The 24,260-nt window shown below is 41.2% G+C and overlaps 2 protein-coding genes across 2 annotated transcripts in view; one reads left to right on the forward strand and one right to left on the reverse strand.

Annotated features, from left to right (window-relative positions):
- TMEM40 (transmembrane protein 40) overlaps positions 1–11,571 on the reverse strand; it is a 36,730-nt gene extending 25,159 nt beyond the window's left edge. The window contains 1 exon segment of the mRNA XM_090284201.1: positions 11,513–11,571. The gene's annotated coding sequence lies outside the window, so the exon portion shown is untranslated.
- Positions 1,042–4,231, forward strand: LOC150004967 (RAD51-associated protein 1-like). The gene is given in 2 exon segments (XM_090284200.1): positions 1,042–1,993; positions 4,079–4,231. Coding segments are annotated over 2 exon segments (999 nt in total). The 5' UTR covers positions 1,042–1,118; the 3' UTR covers positions 4,203–4,231.
- Positions 11,572–24,260: the final 12,689 nt, after the last annotated feature.

Consider the following 24,260-nt stretch of genomic DNA (forward strand, 5'->3'; position numbering starts at 1 on the left):
AGGTGGCATTGTTCTCTCTTGGACCCCTCCCCCCCACACAGTGCCACAACATGGTGAAACAGGTCGCCTTGTACTGATGAATACCTAAGGCTCCACCCCTTACAACATAACAGGTGCGACAGCTCTACCCAAGACACAGAGGCAAACAAACACAGAAGTCTGTCAAGATGAGGAGACAGAGAAGTATGGCTCAAAGAAGGAACAGATCAAAGTTCCAGTGGGAGAACTAAGAGATGAGGAGATAGCCAACCTAACAGATGCAGAATTCAAAACACTGGTGATAAAGATGCTCACAGCCTTGAAAAATATGCTTACATAATATGGCAAATGCATAGGGAAGAAGTGAAGTCTATGCTAAATGAAACAAAGGAAAGTCCACACAAAACCAATGGTGAAGGGAAGAAAACTGGGGTTCAAATCAATGATTTGGAACATAAGGAAGAAAAAAATGGTCAACCAGTACAGAATGAGGAAACAAGAACTGAAAAAAATGAGGAGAGGCTTAGGAACCTGTGGGACAACTTTAAACATGCCAACATCCAAACCAAAGGGGTGCCAAAAGGAGAAGAGAAAGAGCAAGAAATTGAAAACTTATATGAGAAAATAATTAAGGGAAACTCCCAAATTTGGTGAAGGAAATAGACATACAAGTCCAGGAAGCACAGAGAATCCCAAACAAGCTAGGCCCAAAAAGGACCAACCAAGACACATCATCATTAAAATGCCAAAGGTTCAAGTTCAAGAGAGAATCTTAAAAGAAGCAAGAGAAAAGCAGAGAGTTACCTACAAAGGGGTGCCTATATGACTATCAGCTGATTTCTCAAAAGGATCTTTGCAGGCAAGAAGGGACTGGCAAGTATTCAAGGTGATGAAAAGCAAAGACTTACAATCATGATTACTGTATCCAGCAAAGTTATCATTTAGAATGGAAGGGCAGATGAAGTTCTTCCCAGACAAGATAAAGCTAAAGGAGCTCATCATCACCAAGCCTTCATTATATGAAATGTCAAAGGGATTTACTTAAAAAAAGATCAGGTCTGGGTTTGGGCGGGAATTGAAACCACCTCTGCTGCCAACAAGAACTTGATAGCTGCCAATATCCAGCCTTGGAGGGAGCCATGGTGCGGCCAGTGAGGAATAAGAAGCCAGTCAATTACTCACAGTTTGAGGACTCTGATAGTGATGATGATTTTGTTTCTGCAACTGGACCTTTAAATAAGAAATCCAGAACAGCAACAAAGGAGTTAAAACTAGAAAAACCAAATCCTAAATTAAAGAATCTCCAGAAAGAAGACATCTCATTACAAGAGAAAACTCCTAAAAAAAGGATGCCTTTAGATGACAAACTCTACCAGAGAGATTTAGAAGCTGTGCTAGCATTATCAGTGAAGGAACTTCCAACAGTAACTATTGATTTGGAGGAATCTCAAGGCAATGAAAAATGTGGCAATAGTGAACCAGAAACAATGGATAAGTCTCCCCATATCTCCAATTGCAGTGTAGCCAGTAATTATTTAGATATGGACAAGATTACTGAGGAGGAGGATTCTCATGGTGCTCAAGGGAAAAGAAAAGCAGCATCTAAGGCAGTGGTGCAACAGAGGAAGATTCTTTTGGAGGGCAGTGATGGTGACAGCGCTGATGACTCTGAGCCAGACTTTGAAACTGATGGAGATTCTGAGGATGATTCTGATTTTAATGAGAGTGAAGATAATGATGAAGACTTCACTATGAGAAAAAGTAAAGAAATTAAAAAGAAAGAAGTGAAGGTTAAATCCCCAGTTCTAAAGAAAGAGAAGAAACCTAAATCCAAATGTAATGAATTAGTGACTTCAGTAGACTCTGCTCCAGCTGCCATCAAATCAGAATCTCACCCTTCACCAAAAAACGTTTCTTGTTCGTCAGAGACCTCTAGGAAACCATTGCAAATCTGTAGTCCTTCAGCTGAAAGCAAGAGACCTAAGTGGGTCCCACCAGCCAAGTCTCACTGATGGTTCGAGAATCCTTTGACCTTCATGCTACTTGACATTACTAAAACCCTAATCCAGTCCTTTTCATTTTATACCCAAACTATTGGTCACTTGCTTCCTAACTAGTTGTTTCCACTTTCCCTTGTCCAACCACATGAATCCTCTGTTCCAGTGGAGTTAATACATTTTTTGCTCTTTATCCAGTTTTCTTTTTCTAGTATGTCTTTCTTCATTTGTCCCCTCTCCTCTGAGTCATCCAAGTCTACTCAGGTTTACTTTACTTCTCAGTGACATTTCTTCATTAGTCACTCCCCTAGTTATAACTAGGTGTTATTATACAGATTTAGGCCTGAGATATGATTATTTTAATTTCTGAATCTTCATTTCATCTGAAATATTAGGCACTGTATAATCTTAAAGTCTTTTCTGGTTTAAAAAGTCTAAGATTTTAATGGGGACTTAAAAGTGTTTTGGAGAAGGAAAGGAGGTAGTTACTGAACTAATGATGCCATGTCATTTCAAGGATAATCCTTAATGTGTATTTGAGAATAATTAGTGATTCCACAACAAAAGAAGTTTAAAAGAAATGATATAATGACTAGAAATTTAAAGGTAGCATAATCAAAAAGATAAAAAGGAAATAATGGAATGCTGTGGAATGGATGCATAAAGAGTTGATATAAAGCAGAAAGTGCTCACAGATATTCATTGAAAGGGCAGGACAAGTAATGGGAGGGAATCGGGCCTGGTTTATAAACTTGAGTAGGTAGGTTGTGTTGGACTTGAGATCTCATGCTCTTTGGAAGGAAGCAGCTGTTGCTCAGCTCCATCTAATTGTTTACATGCAGGATTATTGGCCTGTTATTTACAAATCTGATTTTTTCTTCAAGAGAAGCCAGAAATCTGAATTTTAATGTGAAATCTCCTAGTTTTTAAAACCTGACTTTTTTTTTTTAATGTCACGTGGACCAAACAATATATCTGAGAGCTAGATTTTACCCTGAGATTGCCAGTTAGTTACTGTTTTATTTAAATATGAGAAGACCACCAAGATCCCAATGGGAAAATGTAGCAAGGACATGAACATACTAATGCTCACAAGAAGTACAAGTAGAGATAAATATGAAAAGAACTTCAGTCTCACTGGCAATTAAGGAAATGTAAATTCAAATAATAAAATACTATTATATCTCTCAAATAGAAAATAATAAAGCAGTATAATCCAGGTCACCCTGGATTGTGGGGTAGCAGATATCATTATTTACTATAAATTTATAATCACTTTATAGGACAGCTTGACAGGAGTCACAAAAATAAACCTGTCCTTTGGGAATTTATTCCTTAAAAAGAATTCAAAAGAAGAGAAAAGTAATAAGTGATCAGATTTTTATAACCATTTATATAAAAATGGTGAGAAATGAAACAGTCTGAAAGTTTGTTGAAAAAAAATTGAAATATGGCACATACATGCAATTAAGAATGATAAATCAGATGATTAGAAACATGGAAGTGTTTGTAACTCTTTACTTGAGTAAAGTATACACAGTTGTACTTTTTATGACTACAGTCATGATCAACTATGGACATTTATGTGGATAAATTTTGAAATTTAATACTTGATAGAAATAGTTGCTATGTTAGAGGGGTAGCATAAATGAAGCCAATATAAATAAACAAAAATAGTACTTGTCATGTTTAAGGAGGTATAGTATTTGAAAAAATAGATTCTTTCAGAGTACTTGTAAAAATTAGTTTTAAAAAATGCATTAGATTTTTCTACTTTAAAAATGATGATTGCATTCATTTCTTTCCCCATTACAGCCAATGTTATTTGTTCCCAGTTTATCTGTTTTATCCTTTACACTTAAAATATTGGTATCATGACCTTACCTTCTGGGAATCTTTGAAAATAGGTAATACTATATTTTTGTCTGCTCTTTAGTACTTTCCATTATTTTGATCTTGTTTATAAGTTGATAGAACCTGTGTAGCAGAATAATGCTTAATTACATTTATTGCTTCATTTATTTTATGAATTGGTTTTTGTTAAGAGATTTCTAACATTATCAGCATCGGGTGATATGTTTTCTTTCAGCGGTATCCGGAAGTAGCAGCACCAGCAGCAGTCCACTGGCAGGGCTGTCTGTTAAGTCTCCAAGCCAGAGTCTCTGCCTAGGCTTGTCCAGATTAGCACGAGTTAAACCTTTGCATCCAAATGCCGCTAGTAGTTGAGTGTGGTAGTAAAGAAATGCTTAAGAGAATCACAGTTTGACAAGTGTGTTTATATTTGACTTGTTTATATTTGAAGGGGGAATTGTAATATAAAAGTATCCTTTAACATCATATAAATTATCTTTATCCATTTTGTGATTAGTTCTCTGAAAAGCTATTCAAAACTTCAATAAGAGGTTGGTTTATAAGAATTATCTTGTAATGTCATTTCCTTCTGAAGAGCATATTCTATTTTCTTAAGTATAGTAAGTCATTGTCATTAAGTGGTTGTCTCTTTGACGTGGAGGAAGTCCGTATTACGTGCTGTTTTTTCTGGTGGTAGGAGGTTTCTTTCTAGCTTTGGCACCTTAACTTTGTTCAGAGTTTATCTGGCAAAAGAAAACATACCCATCTTTTCTACGAGACATTTCTGAAATATATTACTTAAACTATATTGTCAGTTTTATTGCCAAGATGTTTGTTATTTTAGCCAAATATTTTTATAGTAAGAATTCAGAATGATTTTACACATTAAAACAGTTGCTGTAATATGGCATATGTCTCCTGCTTAGAAATAGATGGTTATTATGTAGCAAATAGAATTCATGACATTTATGAAACCCTCATTGTCAAAACCTTTAATAAATATAAACAAGTTTTGTTATGCTCTTTTCCTTTAAAAAAAAAGATCAAAATTATGAACACTAAAATGACAACAAACTAACAACTGAATCTAAAAAATAAAAACAAAATCCAACTAAGCAAACCAGAATAGGAACATAATCATAGGTATGGGGATCATTTGGAGGGTTATCAGCTGGGAGGGGGAAGGGGGAGAAATGGGGAAATGGTGCAGGGATTAAGAAGCATAATTGGTTGGTACAAAATAGACAGGGGGAAGTTAAGAATAACATAGGAAAGGGTGAAGCCAAAGAACTTATATGCATGACCCATGGACATGAAATAAGGGGGGTGAGATTGCTGGAGGGAAGGGGGGTACTGGGAAGAGGGGAGCAAAGGGGAAAAAATTGGAACTACTATAACAACATAATCAATAAAATACACTTTAAAAAAAAAGAGGGGCAGTTGATGAATAATCCTAAATCTATCTGCAATCTTAAATCTCCTTTGCCATGTAATCTATCATAATCATAGTTTCCAGGGGTGGTTATGTCTTGGAAGGCTATTACTCTGCCCACCGCAGTCTCTAACACTCATGCCTGCCACAGCCTGGAGCCCTGCAGATGTTGAACACCTTCTTTCCCAAACAGGTTTCATCTCTGAGTCTACCATTACTCTGGGACCCTAAACTCCAAAGGCAAGAAGGATGCCCTGACTCCTTCTTCCACAGCCAGTCAAAGCTCAAGCTTGTCCAATTTTCCCTTCAAGGGGGTTTGGTTTCCCTGTTCTCATTGTGGCTGGTCATAACTGTGTTCTTATCCCTGTCCCTTAGCTACCTGGCCCCTCTCAGCCTCAGTTTCTCATCTATAAAATGGGGCATTAAGTTATATTATGCCAATAACAAACCTAGAATAGTGGCACTTAAGTAAGAGTCTCCCCTCTCCTCTTCCATATCCAATGTTTCTCAAATTCGGCTCATGACCAGATTTCCCCAGGTACACCATCAACAGAGACAGTTTCCAGGAATCTCTCCTCTGGTGCTTATCACTCAGGGGGTCTGATATTAGGATCAAGGTTATGGTTAGAGTGTGGCTCAGGGAAATCGCTGTTATTAACAAGGGCATTACATGCTAGATAGAGCGCGGTCCACTCAGACCGCCAGAACCTCTCCCCTGTGTGTTACAACAGTTTAACAATGGGCTTGCCTGCCTCTGGCTTCCTCCTCCACACGTACTGCTGGGTTGCCCTGAGCTTCAGTTTCCCTGTAAGTAGAAGTTGGGCTGCACTCTACAAGATTCTTCTAACTCTGACATTCTAGGGGCCTAATGCTCCTCTCTAATTAAAGCCTTCAAGATGTATCCACTCAATCAGCAAAGAAGTTTGGAATACAGTGTTGACGTGACCTGCAAGAAGGCACAGAACAACATATACATATAGTATCCTGTAGGGAACAGTGGGCCCTTGACATGCTCCAAGAAAAAAGGGAATTTTGTGTTCAAATAACTTTGGGCAACACTGCTTTCCAAAGCCCCTTTCTTGGAGCTCCACAGTGCATTGTGTATTAAAGACTCTGAGAAGACCTATAGAAGAGAACATTCTTACATTATGCAAGAGTACAGTCCTTTTCCCCAGAATGTGGTTCAATGTCTTTCAGCACAGCTTGAGAAATGCCACTTGCTTCAATCCCTGATATGTCTGGGGTCAGCCTCTCCATCCAAAAATCCAGGCCTGGGCACTTTCGCTGCCCCCTTCAGACAGTGTCAGGCTCCTGGGTCTAGAGTTCTTCCATCCTTCTATTAGAACAATTGGGAAGAAGAATGAATCAGAAACAGAGGGTGAGACCCCAGGGACATGGAACAGAGATAGTCTTTTCTCCAACTCTGGGATCCCAAGATGTAAGTCACAAATTCTCCCCCAATCTCAGAGCAAAGGCTGAAAAAGGCTGCAGAAGGAAACTGAGTCAGCTGTTATGAAACTGAGAGCCTGGCCCTACCCCAACCACTAACGCACCCTAGGTCCTTGGGCACATAAGGCCACCCTTCCAAAACTGAGATACAGAAGATCTATCTAATACATAGAAACAAACACAGGGAGGCAGCCAAAATGAGGAGACAAAGAAACATGTCCCAAATGAAAGAACAGGACAAAACTCCAAGAAAAGAACTAAACAAAACAGAGGCAAACAATCTTCCAGATGCAGAGTTCAAAACACTGGTGATAAGGATGTTCAATGAACTTAGGAGAAGAATAAATGAACTCAGTGAGAACTTGCACAAAGAGATAGAAACTGTAAAAAAAACCAACAGTCAGAGATGAAGAATACAATTATTGAAATGAAGAATACGTTAAAGAGAATCAAGAGCAGATTAGATAAAGCAGAGAACTGAATCAGTGACTTGGAAAACAATGTAGTTGAACAAACACACTACAAGTTGAACAGCAAAAAAAGGGGCAGGGGGAGAATCCAAAAAAATGAGAGTAGTTGAAGCGACCTCTGGGACAACATTAAGCAGAACAACATTTGCATTATAGGGGTACAAGAAGAAGATAGAGAGTAAGGACTGAAAACCTACTTGAAGAAATAAAGGCTGAAAACTTCCCTAGCTGGTGAAGGAAAGAGATATACAAATCCATGAAGCACAGAGAGTCCTAAACAAGATGAACCCAAAGAGGCCCACACCAAGACACATCATAACTAAAATGCCAAAGGTTAATGACACAGCCTTAGGTCATATTAATAGAAGCACAGAGTCTATAGTAAAGAAGGTGACCCATATTCTACCATCCCCTATCCTGAGTGCAATCCTGGGTCCTGCATGGGGCAGGATCTGGGAAAACAGAGAGAATCCAGAGGTTGTGGGGGTACAGAGGCCACACCCAAGTGTGGTTGGTGGAGCAGGGTGCTCAGCCTAGGGATGAGCACTGCATGGACAGACCTGGTCATTATCCCCAAGTCTCTGCAGGACTCCTTCAGGACAGGGAAACAAGTGGGCTGTAAGCTCACAGGGAGGGGTGGGCACCTTGGGGAGCCACCAGGACAGGTGCCAGCTCACTATACAAAAGAATTTTCTTAAAATGACATCCATTTGGCAGTGGTCATGAGCACCTACCATGAGAGGTGGCAAGCGGAGGAATGGCTGGGGTGAGCTTAGGCAACCTTAGCTCAGAACCTACTACTCTCTCAAATAATAATCTCCATGGCGCAGGAGGAAAATATTAGTTCATCTATTTCTACTTAACTAAAAATAGTTAATAGTATATAGTTCAACTCTGAGGTGCACCCTTGGCCATATGTCCCCAGGGGTCCATGGGGACCCCAGAGGCCACTGGGGAGCTTAACAATATAGTCAGGTCTGCTGTGGCCACATTTTCCATTTTCTGCATTCAGCCTGTTTCGACATATTGCAGTGTACTTGTGCTGGGCTGGGTACATTCCAGAAACAAACAATACAGCTTTAACTGGATCAGCCCCCCATAGCATGGACAAGTGGTTTCAAAGAGTCCCTGCAAGGAACCTCAAATGAAGATAACTTTAATCTAGAAAGTACAAACAAGCAGCAGGAAATGTGGGAGACAGACCCGCTCCCAGTCCTAGTTCAAGTTATTCATCAGCCATGTTACCACGTTGAACACAACAATGAATGGGATCTATCTCATACACAATTGCTTAGTGAAATAATAATAAGAAAATGAATTGAAAAGTGAACCTCCATTCACTATCATCAGTGAGAAAATTCACTCTTGGCACATATTGGGCCTTGAGACATTAGCTAATGGTCCACAGTATTTGTATATAATGTTTAGATCTATAAATATGTATATGTTGGAGATGCCTAAGCATTTTTCTGGAGAAGAGTGTGCAATCAGAAAGTGTGATGACTACTGCACCAGACCCTGAGACCCAGCTACATACTAGGGCATGCTAGTCCCTGTTTGCATTTTGGGGTCTAATCAGATTTATTTCAGATTTAGGGATGCATAAAACTAGGTGGGAGTGTGACACCCAATAAACTTTTCTGAGGCCCCCCCCCCCATATGTTTTACAATTAATGGGAAGAAATCAAAAAGTCTTAATAGGCTTTCCCTGACTCTGACTCCCCCAGATGGGTGCCTATATGAACAGAGCCAATCCAATCTCCTGTTTCTTATTCTTTCATCTAAGTTTTTCTCTTTCTGTCTCTCCTCTCCTCTCCTCTCCTCTCCTCTCCTCTCCTCTCCTCTCCTCTCCTCTCCTCTCCTCTCCTCTCCTCTCCTCTCCTCTCCTTTCCTCTTCTCTCCTCTCCTCTTCTCTTCTCTCTTCGCCTCTCATCCCCACCGCCCCCACACACAACTGGCAACAACAGAAACCAAAAAGGAGATATTCAAATGTATAGAAAGAGCTTGCGGGCTCTTGAATGTCAGACAGACCTGGATTCAGTTCCTACCTCGACCCATCACTGACTGTGAAGACCTCAGAAAGCCATATCCATTCTCAGAGCCTCAGAATCCTCTGGAAAAATGGGCATGACTACTACTCAACAATAAAAAGACAAATAACCCAATTTTAAAAGAATCCAAGGATTTCAACAGACATTTCTCTGAAGAAGATATACAAATGCTTAATAGCATATTGAAAGATAGTTGACACCCTGGCTTGTGTGGCTCAGTGGATTAAATGCTGGCCTGGGAACCGAAAGGTTGCTGGTTCGATTTCCAGTCAGGGCACATGTCTGGGTTGCAGGCCAGGTCCCCAGTTGGAGGTGTGTAAGAGGCAACCGATCAATGTATCTTGCACATTGATGTTTCCCTCCCTCTCTTTCTCCCTCCCTTCTTCTCTCTCTAAAAATAACTAAATAAAATCTTTTGAAATTTAAAAAAAAAAACAAAAACGATGCTTGATATCATTAGTCACTAGGGAAATGCAAATGAAAACCACAGTGAGATACTACTGCACATCTAATAGGATGGGTAATATAAGAAATACAAGTGTTATAATGATGTGGAAAATTGGAGCCTTCACACATGGTTGATGAGATTGTAAAAATAGTACAGAGGCTTTGGGAAAAAATGTGACAGTTTCTCAAAATGTTAAGCATAAACTTATCATATGACCAACTCCACTCCTAGATATATACCTGAGAGAATTAAAAACATGTTCACACAAAGACTTGTACATGAATGTTCACAGAAGCATTCTTAATAACCAAAATGTAGAAACAATCCAAATGCCCATCACCTGGTGAATGAATAAACAAAGTGTGATATAATTATGCAATACAATATTATTTAGCCATGAAGAGGAAGAAGTGCTGGCACATGCTACAACATGTATAAACCTTGAAAAAATTATGCTCAGTCAGAAAGGATCATCTATGGTATGATTCCATTTAAATGAAATGTCTAGAAAAAGCAAATCCATAGAGACAAAGAGCAGATTAGTGCTAGCCAGGGGGCCGGGGGAGTGAGGAGTGACTGCCAAACAGTATGGGGTTATTTGGGGGGTGATAAAAATATTCTAAATTAGATCGTAGTGATGGTTGCACTACTTTGTGAATATACTAAAAACCACAGAATTGTACACTCTAAAGGGGTAAATTTTATGGCACGTGAATAATATCTTAATAAAGTTGTTCACCTTTTTAAAAAAAGACTCCATACATCAGTTTGTTATGAAAGTAAAATAGGGCTTCTGGCAGGGCAGTGCCCAGCATGGGTCCTGGCATGTAGCTAGTGTGCTGGCTTTTCAGGAACTGCAAGGCGCAGGTACCTAGGGTCTTAGAAGGCTACACTAGCTCGAATTCTAGGAGTTTCAGAGCCAGGAGGGAGTCTTCATTATTTACTGATCTGCTTAGTTTGGACTCCAAACAGGACACACCACACTTCACTCAACACATCTTCCCTTAACACACACTCCTGACTCAACTTTTCTCTTAATTTCTAAACAAAACAATAAAATATATATACTCTTTCTTGTCCCCCTTAAAAGGAAAATAGATTGGCTGAGGCCCAAAGGCCACCTTTGAGGAGAGGGACTGAGATGCTCTGAGCAGAGGCTCCTCCGATTTAGGATGACAGCCTGGGGATGAAGGGTAAGGTGGTGCTGGGATGGGGAGGGTGGGTGCTTCCCTCTAAGCCATGCCACCTGGGTGAGCCTCTGACAGGCAGCAGGGCCCCTTTTCCTAGGCCCAGATCTCTCTGTTCAGCACTTCTGCCCCAAAGGTGCCTTTGAGCCTGAACAGGGAGACAACTGGCCTCGTCCTTCCACATACAAACAGGCCTGGATCAGGGCCCAGGGTGGCTTCCAAGGAGAGGACAGGAGGGTAGCTGCCTGCACTTGCTGAGAGATTTGAAGGGACAAAGCTGTTTGGTCCCACAGGGCAGAGTGGGAGAAGCCTTCAGATATCTAGTCAGACCTTTCATTTCAAATATGGGGAAACTGAGACTCAGAGAGGTCAAGGGGTTTTCTGAATGTCAGGTCCCGTAGCAAGTTAGTGACAGAATCAAAAGTTGGCCACCTGCTCTGCCTGGCTGCTGCCTCAAAACAACCTTGGTTGGGGGCAGTGAACATTTGTCATCCTCCCCTGATTTTCTCAGGTATGGAGACTGAGGCTTTCACCCAAGATGGGAAGACACAGAGCTGGAATTCAAATCCATCTAAGAACCACAAAATATCAGGCCTGTTGAAGAGCAGATTAAAGTTTAACCCTTCACCCTGACCCATGTCCCATTACCTGTGGTCCCGAGGCTTGTCAGGTACAAGGAGAGCTGTGTGTGGACTGTGCTGATGCCAGGCTGGGCAGGGGAAGAGGACGGCAGGAGAGGCCCTGTCACACCCCTGTGACGGGGAGGGGGCGGGACATGACATGTGCCTGGGCCCCACTGGCTCACCAGCTCACCGGAGTGGCATTCCTTCCTGCCAGTGCTATCAGTCCCAGGCCTTCCTGTCTGACTTGATTCTTTCCTATGACACCCCAGGAGCAGCAGATGGGGCAACCACACCCTTAGACCCACCCCCTGGGCCATAGCCATGCCCTCTGTCTCCAGGGGGAAGTGATGTGGGGGACAGTTGCAACATCCAAGGCTTTGCTAAGCTCTGGGCAGGAAGGAGGTGAGGCGTCTCCCAAAGTCCCCCCTCCACCTGAATTGGTGAAGCTGACTCAGGGCCCAGCCACGTGGACCAACCCGATGCTGCTGGGAAGCGTGAGGTTGGGCAGACAGTAGATGGGGGACTCCTGTGAGCAGACTGGCAGTGCCCTCTCCTGGTGAAGAAATTGGCACAGATGGGAAAACACGAGTCCCTAACAGTGGATGGGAACCGGCCTCCCACAGCTAAGGCCATAGTAACCCAGCTCAGCCTGCCTCTGTCCCTTGCTCACTTATCAAACACTCTGAAAGCAAGACAGTAAGCAAGTCCTACACTGCCCCAGTGAGCACCCAGGCCAGAGGGAGAAAAGCCATGACAGGCTCCATGAGGGCAAGGCCCCAGGAACTGTGAGTTCCCAAGAGGGCTTCCTGAAAGAGGAGTCATCAATTCTAAACTCAGGCCAAAATCTTGGAGTCATCCTTTACTCTTTGCTCTCTCATACTCTGTAGCTGACCTATCTGAAAAGCATTGCTGGACTCACCTCTGACATATCCCGAATTTGGCCCCTTTCCTCCATGGCAACCACCCTTGGTCCAGACAATATAATCGCTTGTCTCTCTGCTCCTGTTCTCAGCCCACCATCTGTTGTCATCACAGCAACTAAAAGGATCTTGTTAAAACCCATCTCAGTTCACGTACCTCCTCCACTCAGCACCCTCCCATGGCTCCCAGCTCATTCAGGATAAAACTCAAGTTCCACCCCCGGGGGAAACAAGCTTGACCACTATGCCATCATCAAGTTCTGCCTGGCTACCGAGTCAGCCTTGAAGAAGATAGAAGACAACAATACACTTGTGTTCACTGTGGATGTCAAGGTCAACAAGCACCAGATCAAACAGGCTGTGAAGAAACTCTATGACATTGATGTGGCCGAAGTCAACACCTTGATCAGGCCTGATGGAGAGAAGCAGGCATATGTTTGACTGACTCCTGACTGTGATGCTTTGGACAAAATTGGGATGATCTAAGCTGGGTCCAGCTAGCTAATTCTAAATATAAAAATTTACACCGTAAACACATACAGAAAAGAGGCACTGCTGTGCTGAGGATCTGCAAATAATTCAGTATAGTGGGAGAGCAGGGGCTTTGGGAGCTGAAGGAAGGGACAGGGAAAGCGAGAGAGGCAGGGCCTCAGAAGCCAGACCAAGGAGGCTGGATGTTATCCTGAGAGTGATGGGGAGTCACACAGGGAAACATGATCAAATTTACGTTTTAGACAATTTGGCTGCCATATTGTGGACTGGTGGGGAAGCTGTGAGAGGCAGACATCTGGTAAGCACAAGCCATGCAGGAGAGTTAAGGACAGGGTCAGGGTCATTGTACTGACAGTAGCCACCAGCCACATGTGGTTATGGAGCCTTTAAAATGTGACTGTCAGAACTGAGATGTGCTGTAAGTTTAAAATACACACAGGATTTCCAAGATGTGGTATGAAAATAAAATGTGTACAATAGCTTGTTAAGAATGTTTGTATTGATTAGCTGTTAAAAAGATAATATTTTGGATATGTTGGTAAATAAAATATATTATTAAAAGTATTTTCACCTGCTTCTTTTTGCTAATTTTAACGTAGCTACTGGAAAATTGAAAATTTTTTCCCAGGTACATAGAGCTCACAGTATATTTCTATTGGACAGCACTGATTTAGAGGGTAGAATGGACAGGACTTGGTGGTTGGTGGACCGTGGCAGGTGAGGGAGACCCTTGTTCTAATTGCAAGTCTCCACTCCCTTCAAATTCCTCCTTGCGATGACGGCATGGTCTGGAGGCAGAAAGAGTGGGACACATGGGAGAGCCAATAGAGTAGTTTTCATCTCAACATAAGCGCACACACAAAATTCATATCTTCACAGTAAGAACTGTTTAGAAATAGGTTGGCAGAATAGGCAATGAGACCTCCATCCTGGTGGTATGTAAGAAGAAACTTGAAGACCATCATTAAGCAGGGGAAGAGAAGTCAAACTAATTAGTTATTCTCAAAATGTGGTCCCTGGATCAGCAGTATCAGCAGCACCTTTTAGAAATGCAGATTTTCAGGTCCCATCTCAGTCCTACTGAATACAAACTCTGGAGGTGGGGCCAACAATCTGTAATTTAACAAATCCCCATGGTGATTCTGATATCTATTCAAGTTTAATAATAACTGGACTAAATAATACTTCCTATCATATGAAAGTTTCAGTGACTGGCACATAGTAGGTGTTCCAAAAAACACAGCCACTACCATCTGTTGGCCTTCTAGTCACAGGTTAAGGTACTTCCCCTCTCTGAGCAGATGCAGAGCTTACCTCCTGGTTGTATGTAAACTTGCAGGGATGGAGACACAACCTCAGGGCATTTCTTGCCTCTGCCACAGGCAGATCTTCAGGGCCATGACAGAGCTGCCAGAGGTGTAAGGGAGGCCTTGCTCAGCTCCATTACGAGATGACCTCACAGCCATGTGTGTAGGGGAGAGTGATTCATGAGACAACCTTCCACTGCCTGTGAGCACAGCTGACAGCCCCGGGCAGCCAGCTCAGCAGCTGAGCTTGGCACCTGGCTTCCCTGCATTCCAGGACTGCCAGCCTGGGGCCCACCTGACTCAGCAAGCACCTGCACTCTGTAGACAACAGAGAGCTCGGCCTCAGTCTCCACATCCATAAGAATGGGGAGAAGGCAGCCCCTATCCATGGTGAGATTATTTGTATAAAGTGCTCAGATCGGTGCCTGGACAGTCAGGACTCACCACACCTTGGCATTCTTGTGATGAAGCCTTGGGATCCCTCAGGCTGATCAGAACTCCCCAATGACTTCTTTGCTCTGAGAATTATGTCCTGTAGGTGCAAGGGGAAAAGAATGTGTACCTCCTATGAGCGCCCAGTTCCAGACAAAGAGCTTCTAAAACTCTTGTAATTTCTTTAGATGACGGAGGTGATAGGATTACTTTACACAGAGCCCCTAAATTCCTTGAAATCTTCTGGGTAATGGATACCTCTACTGTTCTAATGAAGCAATTCTTGGTGGGCTCTTTTTTTTTTTTTTTTTTTTTTGGTTTTTCAATTACAGTTGTCCCCTTTTCCCCTAATTTCTCTCCCCCACCCATCCCACCCCTTCTCCCGCAATCATATCCCTCCCCGTTGTCCATGTCCATGAGTCTTTTATGCAGGTTCTTTGACTAAACCCTTCCCTTACTTATCCCCCTTCTCTCCCTCTCCCCTCCCCCCTATTGACTGCTATTCTGCTCTTTGTTCTATTTAGTTCCTTTGTTTGTGTTGTTCTTTAGTTTCCTGTATTAGGTGATATCATATGGTATTTTTCTTTCTTTGCCTGGCTTATTTCACTAAGCATAATTCTCTCCAGTTCCATCCATGTTGTTGCAAATGGCAGGAGTTCCTTCTTTCTTTCTGCTACATAGTATTCCATTGTGTAAATGTACCACAGTTTTTTGATCCACTCATCTACAGATGGGCACTTAGGTTGTTTCCAGCACTTAGCTATTGTAAACAGTGCTGCAATGAACATAGGGGTGCATAAGTTCTTTTGAATTGGTGTTTCAAGATTCTTCGGGTATAATCCTAGTAGTGGAGTCGCTGGTTCAAAAGGCAGTTCCTCTTGGTGGGCTCTTGAATAGCTTCAGGATGAGGAGCTGGTTGCCAGAATGACCAAGCTATAAATAGAAACTTGTAACTTTCAGCCTCTCGGAAGGGGAGAGAGGCTAGAGATTGACTTACTATTTAATCATGCCTATGTGATGAAGCTTCAGTAAAAATCCCTAAGCTGTGGGATTCAGAGAACGTCCAGGTTAGTGAGCACATCCATGTGCTAGGAAGGCGCACACTCTAACTGCATGGGGTCAGAAGCTCCTGTGCTTCAGCCCTTTCAGACCTCACCCTAGGTACCTCTTCATCTGACTGTTCATCTATATCCTTTATATCTATATAATAAACCAGTAAACATAAGTAAACACTTTCCTAAGTTTTGTGAGCTTTTCTAGCTAATTATTGAACCGGAGGAAGGGGTTCTGGGAACCCTCGATTAATAGCAGGTCAGTCAGAAGTATGGTAGGCCCATACTTGCAATTGGCATCTGAAGTGGAGGAAAAGCCACAGAAATAAGCCCTTAACCTTTGGGGCCTGTGCTAACTATGGGTAGTTAGTGTCAGAATTGCTTGGTGTGAGGGGAAAAACACGCACAAACACATTTGGTGCCAACACTTAGGATTGAACATATAAGTAAATATTTTAGATGATGAGAGCAAGATTCATCTTTGTTAAAGAAAGAAATTACATATAAGCAAAGGGGGGAGGGTAAAATGAACCCTGTGGTATTGGATTGAAATCAGAGGTGTCAGTATAAACTTGCTTGTGAGTGTTATTTTAGATGCAGTATCTTAGTCCATTATGGTTGCTATAACAAAATACCATAGACTGGGTGGTTTATAAGCAATAGAAATTTATTCCTCACAGTTATGGGAGCTGAGAAGTCCAACATCAAGGCACCAGCAGATTCAGTGTCTGGTGAGAGCCTGATTCCTGGTTCAGGGATCAACGCCTTTTCACTGTGTCTTCAGATGGTAGAAGGGGCAAATGATCTCTCTGGGGTCTCTTTTATAAGGGCATGAATCCCATTCATGAGGGCTCCACTCTCCTAAATTACCTCCTAAAGGCCCCATCTCCTAATACCTTGGGTATTCAGATTTTTTATTTTTTTTATTTTTGCTGTTTCTCTTTTTAAAATATATTTTATTGCTTATGCTATTACAGTTGTCACAATTTTCCCCCTTTGTCCTTTTCTGCCCATACCACCATTCACTCCAGCAATCCCTCTCTTAGTTCATGTCCATGGATTACACATATAAGTTCTTTGGCTACTCCATTTCCTATACTGTTCTTAACATCCCCCTTTCTGTTTTGTATCTACCAATTTGTACTTCTTAATCCCTGCATCATTTCCCCCAGTTCTTCCCCTTTCCCCTCCCAGCTGATAACCCTCCAAATGATCTCCATATCTATGATTCCATTTCTGTTCTGCTTGTTTGCTTAGTTTGTTTTTTAGATTCAATTGTTGATAGTTGTGAGTTTATTGTCATTTTAATGTTCATAGTTTGATCTCCATCTTTTTCTTATATAATTTCCTTTAATATTTCATATAATAATGACTTGGTGATGATGAACTTCTTTCGTTTTATCTTGTCTGGAAAGCACTCATCTTCCCTTCCATTTTAAATGATGATAACTTTGCTGGATACAGTACTCTAGGTTGTAGGTCCTTGCTTTTCATGACTTTGAATACTTCTTGCCAGTCCTTTGTGCACTTTTCTCCAATAGGCCATGCCACTAAGACAGGGAGTCAAAGTAGCTGTACTTTATATTTTAATTACAGCAATCTTTGAGAAGATGCAAACATTTAAGACTCCCTTCTCTAGTTATATTTTTTTATCTTCCTTTTCCTATGTTGCGGGTTCAGTCCACAGTCAGGACGCAAACGAGGCAACCAATCCATGCTTCTCACTCACATCAATGTTGCCCTCCCTCTTTCTTCCACCCTTTCCCTTTCTACGTGTTTTATTCAACCATCCTGTCCATAGCACATATTCCTTGTTGCCTCATAGAATATTCTTCCTTGGGCTCAAGCAGAGGGAAGGTAGAGAGGACTGAAGCATCTGGGGAGAGCCTGGTGCAGTGGCCCTGAGGGAAGAACTGGGGGAGCAGACGACCGGGCCCCAGTGCCGACCCATCCCCAGCACCGCAAGCAGACGCACCCCCCAAATCGGGTATTCAGATTTTAACGTATGATTTGGCAGCATATAGATATAGACCTTTAGACCACAGCATATAGATATAGACGTGTGTACATGAAAATATAGATTATATTATATATGATTATAAAAAATCATACCTCTGTCTTCTGAAAGGGCCTAGAAGAAATGACAACCAGTAGCAATGAGCACACCCAGCACCCAGTTCTTGGTTTCTAAGCTCCACTCTTCAGTAAAAGAAACGACTACTCCTTCAAAAAGTAGATGGTTATAGGGTTGGAATGGGGAAGACAGAAGATTGTCCTTGAACATCTTTTGGTGCTTAGAAAAGAATGGGGGCTTGTCAAAAGAACACAAGAACCAACCTAAAGGAGCTCCCAATGGCCAAACTGGGGACAATTTGAGCAAATACATAATAGTAGTATTGGATTACAACCCAGAGTATAAAATGAGTGAGATGAGACCATGGATATAAATAACTAATTGGAAAAAAAAAATGAGGGAAAAGATATAGCTCTTCCTCTCAGAAGAATGTCAATTACTAAATGCAGAAGCAATGAGGGAAATAGAAAATCACCACTTGGTAGCAATGATCATCACAGAAAGACCCACCAATGAATGCTAACAAAATTTGTGGGTGCAAGTTTGAGGAGAAACAGGACATTTTCAGAGTCTCAAAGTATCTCCCTCAATATATTTATCAAGTACAATGTATAAAATTTTATCAATTTAATTTTAAACAAATAAAATAAAATTTAAATGTAAATGTACAAAATTATAAATGTAAAAATTACAAAGAGAAACATAGTAACTTTATACTGGAGAAACCAAACTTAACCAAGAAATAGCTTAGCCAAGGGACCAAGATTAACATCACCACCCGTAAGATATATAGACATCATGAATCCCTGATATGGTGCGCTGGAAAGGACATAGCACTACTACTGTCATATTCTTGCCACAAATGTATAACCTCAATTTAATCATGAAAAAACTTTAAGCAAACCCAAATCGAGGGACATTCCATCAAATAATTGACCAGTTCTTTTCAAAAGGGTCAAGGTGATGAAAAACAAGGGAGGAAGGAGGAACAGTCACAGATTGGAGGAGCCCCAAGAGAGGTGACAACTAAATGTCTTGTGGAGCCCTGAACTGGTCCCTGAAACAGAAAAAGGATATTATTGGAAACATTGGTGAAATCCAAATAAGGTCTATGGTTGAGTAAATAATGTTGTACCAGTATTAATTTCCTGGTTTTCATCACTGCACACAAAATAATATAAGATGCTAACACTAGGGGAAGAAGCCGGGTGAAGGGTATAAAGAAATTCTCCATACTCTTTTGCACCTTTTGGTAAGTCCAAAGTTATTTCAGATTTAAAAGGTTTCAGAAGATACACCCAAAACATTAACATCCAGAAAGATTTAAACTAAAAGTATGAAAAAAAGGCCAAGTAAATTCTAACCAAAGAAAACAGGCATCATTATATTTATAACAAACAAAACAGGCTTCAACACACACACACACACACACAACATTCTTTTCAAAAAAGTTGATTACCAGGTAATAATAAAGGGGATACTTCACAGGGATACATAATAATTCTAAATGTGTTTGTCCAGTAATAATGTATTATCTAGTAATGATACGAAGATATATTAAGCAGAAAAGAATGGATTTACTAGAAGAAACTGACAAATCAACTACCAAAATGGGAATTTTTAACACAGCTTTCTCAGTAAGGAATAGATTAAACACACAAAAATTATTAGGCATATTGATACCAATTAAGAAGATTGGTATAATAGACATACATAAAACCTTGCATCCAATATTTAGAAAATGTATGTTCTTTTCAGCACATGTAGATATTTATAAAAATTGACCATCTATTAGGTCATAAGTTAGGTCTCAACAAATACTAAAGAAGTGGTTCTGTAGATCTAAACAGCAGCATCCTCGGGTTTTCGCTACAAGGAGTGGAGTATCTTGCAGCCTCGTGTAGAAAAAAACAATCCAATTTTTGGTTCCACTGACATTTATTGAGTAGCTACTCCAAGGTCCTACGTTCTGCTCTAAGTGTTTGCTGTGTTCCTCCTCCAGAACCTTGTGTCCAGCTAGACCTAATTTCTCAGACTCATTTGCAGTTAGACTTGGCCATGTGACTAAGTATGGCCAACGGCATGGGACTAGAAGCAATGTCTGGGACTTACGACACTGGGTCCACGTTCTGTCACACTCTTTTCCCTTCTGCTGGCTGGGACCCAGATATGCCACTGATTCAACTTCAATCAAGCAGTTGAAGACAATATTCTAGGGGATGGCACAACAACAAGTGGGAGGGAGCCTGGGTTCCTGAATACCTAAAGGGAGCAAAGCTGCCCTGCTGGCCTCAGAACTCTTAGGAGAGAGAAATGCATTTTATTTTTAAAGCACCTAATGGTTGGGGGCTGTTGGTCATAAAAACTTTGCCTTTACCCTAATATATTAGCCTCACCCTGGACAAGCACTTCCCACTGCCACCTATGATAATAACTGTTAATTCCCACCCACCCCCGATTTTTAAATAGTGGTAAAATACACATAACATAAAATCTACCATCTAACCATTTTTAAGTGTACAATTCACTGGTATTAAACTCATTCATAATGTGCAACCATCACCACCATTCATCTCCATAACTCTTCATCTTACGGGAAACTGAAACTCCGTACCATTAAACATTAACTCCCTATTCCTCTTCCCCACCCAGCCAAGGCAACCACCATTTTACTTTCTGTCTTTCTGAGTTTCACTCCTTTAAGCACCTTATATATGTGGAATCATGTAGTATTTGTCTTTTTGTGATTGGCTTCTTTTGTTTAGCATAAGTCCTCAAGTTCCATTCATGTTGTAGCATGTGTCCAAATTTCCTTTTTAAGGCCATATAATATTCCCTTGTATGTATAGGCCACATTTTGCTTATTCATTCATCAGCTGATGGACACATGGGTTGCTTCCACATTTTAGTTATTGTGAATAATGTTACTATGAACATGGTTATACTAATATCTCTTTGAGACCCTCCTTTCAATTCCTTTGGATATTTACCCAGAAGCAGACTTACTGGATCACATAGTAATTCTATTTTTAATTATTTGAAGAACTGCCAACTGTTTCCACAGTAGTTGTACCATTTTACATTCCCACCAACAGTGCACAAGGGTTCCACTTTCTCTGCAACTTTCCAACACTTGTTATTTTCTGTGTTTTTTTTTAAATTAGTAGTAGCCATCCTATGGGTGTAAGTTATTATTTTTTTAATAACAGTTATTTTTTTATGTGTTCCAGGTATAGCCCTCTGTGTACTCATCCCACTGGCTCCTATGTTCACTGAGGAGTAATTTACATAAGTGAAGTTCATCTTTCTTAAGAGTACAGCTTGATAAGTTCTGATAAATATATATAGTCATGTAATCACCATCACAATAAAGATATAAAAACATTTCTGTCACCCCAGTTAGTTCCCTCAAGCCCCTTTGCACTCAATCTTCCCTGGAAACTACTGATCTGATTTTCTCAGCACAGTTTTGCCTCTTTTGGACATGTCACATAAATGGAATCAAATAATATGTAAACTTTGGTGTCTGGCTTCTTTCGCTAGGCATAATGTTCTTAAAAATTACCCACTTTGTTGTTGTGTCAGCAATTCATTCCTTTCTATTGCTAAGTAAAAATTATATGGATGTGTTACAATTCACTTTTCCATTCACCAGCTGATGGACATTGAACTGTTTCTTGGTTTTGGTGACTATAAATAAAGCTTCCATGAATATTTACTTAAAGTGTTAGTGTGAGCATAGGTTTTCATTTTTCTTGGGGAAATTACCTGTAAGTAGAATTGCTGGGTCATATTATGAGTATACTTTACAAGAAACTGCCAACTGTTTTACAAAGTGGCCCTATCATTATTTTCTCTACATTTTATTGACTATGCTATTACAGTTGTCCCAATTTTCCCTCCTTGAACCCTTCTACCCAATACCCCCCAGTCCTTCAGGAAATCCCCTCACCATTGTTCATGTCCGTGGGTCATTCGTATAAGTTCTCTGGCCACTCCATTTCCTATACTGTAGTTTACATCCCCTGGCTACTCTGTAACTACCTATTTGTACTTCTTAATCCCCTCACCTCTTCACCCATTTCCCGCACACCACCTCCCATCTGACAACCATCAGACCCTTTTCGTATACATGATTCTGTCTCTGTTCTTGTTTGCTTAGCTTGTTTTTTAGATTCAGTTGTTGAGAAATATGAATTTTTTGCCATTTTATTGTTCATAGTTTTGATCTTCTTTTTCCTAAATAAGTCCCTTTAACATTTCTTATAATAATGATTTGGTGATGATGAAGTCCTTTAGTTTTCTTCTTGTCTGGGAAGCTCTTTTTCTGCCCTTCCATTCTAAAGGATGTCTTTGCTGGGGAAAGAAAGCAATCTTGGCTGTAGGCCCCTGCTTTTCATGACTTTGAATATGTCTGCCAACCCCTTCTAGCCTACAAAGTTTCTTTTGAGAAATCAGCTGACATTCATATGGGAACTCCCTTGTAGTTAACTAATTGCTTTTCTCTTCCTGCTTTAAGATTCTCTCTTTATCTTTAACCTTTGGCATTTTAATTGTGAGATGACTTGGAGTGGGCTTCTTTGGGTCCATCTTGTTTGGGACTCTCTGTGCTTCCTGGACTTACATGTCTATTTCCTTCACCAAATTAGGGAAGTTTTCTTTCATTATTTTTTCAAATAGATTTTCAACTTCTCGCTCTTTCTCTTCTCCTTCTGTCAGCCTGATGATGTGAATGTTGGACCTCTTGAAGTTGTCCCAGAGGCTGCTCACACTATCCTCATTTGTTTGTTTGTTTAATTCTTTTTTCTTTTTGTTGTTCTGATTGGTTGTTTTTTCTTCCTTATATTCCAAATCATTGATTTGATTCTTGGCTTCATCCACTATACTGTTGTTTCCCTGTAAATTGCTCTTTATTTCAATTAGTGAATCAAGTGTTTCTGACTGGATCTCTTTTATGCTGTTGAGATCCTCACTAAGTTCCTTGAGCATCCTTATAACCAGTGTTTTGAACTCTGCATCTGATCCATTGTTTATCTCTATTTTGTTTAGTTCTTTTTCTGGAGTTTTGACCTTTTTTTTTTTTTTTTCACTTGAACCATGTTTATTATGTCTCCTCATTTTGTCAACCTCCCTGTGTTTGTTTCTATGTATTAGGTAGAGCTGCTATGGCTCCCTGTCTTGGTAGCATGGCCTACTGTAGTACGTATTCAGTAGGGTCCAGTAGCATAGCCTTTCCTACCACCCAAGCTGGGTACTCAAGGTTTGCCATTCATGTGGGCTGAGTATATCCTCCTCTTGTAGTCAAACATTGATTGCTGTTGGCAGGTAAGTGGGAGGGATTTACCCAGGCCAGTCAGCTTCAATACTGGCTATAACCACTGACCATCAACCTCTGTCCTTCATGGAGGATCAAACATGGTCTATAGTTGTCCACTAGATGGGCAGGCTCTGGGTTTCCAGGGTGGTGCAGGCCAAGGTCAGCCCCCACCTATCTTTTGCCCAGGGTCACCCTGCCTGGGCTATAAAGCAATCTGAGATGGTTGCTACTTGTGCAGAGCCTGGAGATTTCCAGGCAATGCCAAGATGTGAATCTAGGCTGGCTGCTGCTAGTGCCATGCCTGGGCACTTAGCAAGAGGTATGGGGACTTGGGGCTCACTGAGGTTGACTGTTGCTTGTTTGAGAGGATTTATGAAGTTGTGAGGCAGAGCTAAAATCAACCATTCATATGGAAAATTTCTGCTAACAGCTTGAGTGGGCCTATAGGTTGGGTGGGACAGAGTCTCAGGGGATCTCCAGGGTGAGGCAAACAGTGTTAGCCAGGTTGATGGAGTCTCAGATATGGTACCCACCTGCCAGCTCTGTGGCTCTGTGGGGGAAAGGTTCAGAAAAGGAACAATGGCCTTTCTGTCTGGGTGAAAGCTGTCCCCTAGCTCTCCCCTTGATCCCAGACCCTTTACTTCCTCCCTGTATGCTACTGGTGCCTTTCAAGCTGCTACCCAGGCGCTAGAGCTAAGAGGGAGTGGGACTGAGTAGGTGAGTCTGAGTGTGGATTCTTTAAGCAGAAATGCTTGGGACTCTAGTATTTTCTTCCTCCGACTGAGTGCCTGCTGATTTTTGCAGCCAGAAGTTCGGGAGACTTATCTTTCTGGCACTGGAACCCTGGGCTGGCAGGCCTGGTGTGAGGCTGGGATTCCTCAGTCTTGAGATATTCCTCACTCCTGAGATATCCCTCCCGAATTTTTATCCACCACACGCGGGTGTGGGACCAGCTCCTTCCACACCTATAGCCCTCCTACCAGCTGGATGGATGTGGTTTCTTTAATTCCATAGTTTTTAGACTTTCATTCAACTCAATTTCTGGTGGTTCCAAGTGGTCGTTGTTCTATAATTTAGTTGTAATTTTTATGTGATTGTGCAAGAAGGTGAGCTGTGTTTAACTATGCTGCCATCTTGACCAGATGTCATCATTATTTATTTCATCATTTTTGACTTGTA

Source organism: Furipterus horrens, unplaced genomic scaffold (genome assembly GCF_987537825.1).
Source record: "Furipterus horrens unplaced genomic scaffold, mFurHor1.1.pri manual_scaffold_7, whole genome shotgun sequence".
In the NCBI taxonomy this organism is placed as follows: Eukaryota; Metazoa; Chordata; class Mammalia; order Chiroptera; family Furipteridae; genus Furipterus; species Furipterus horrens.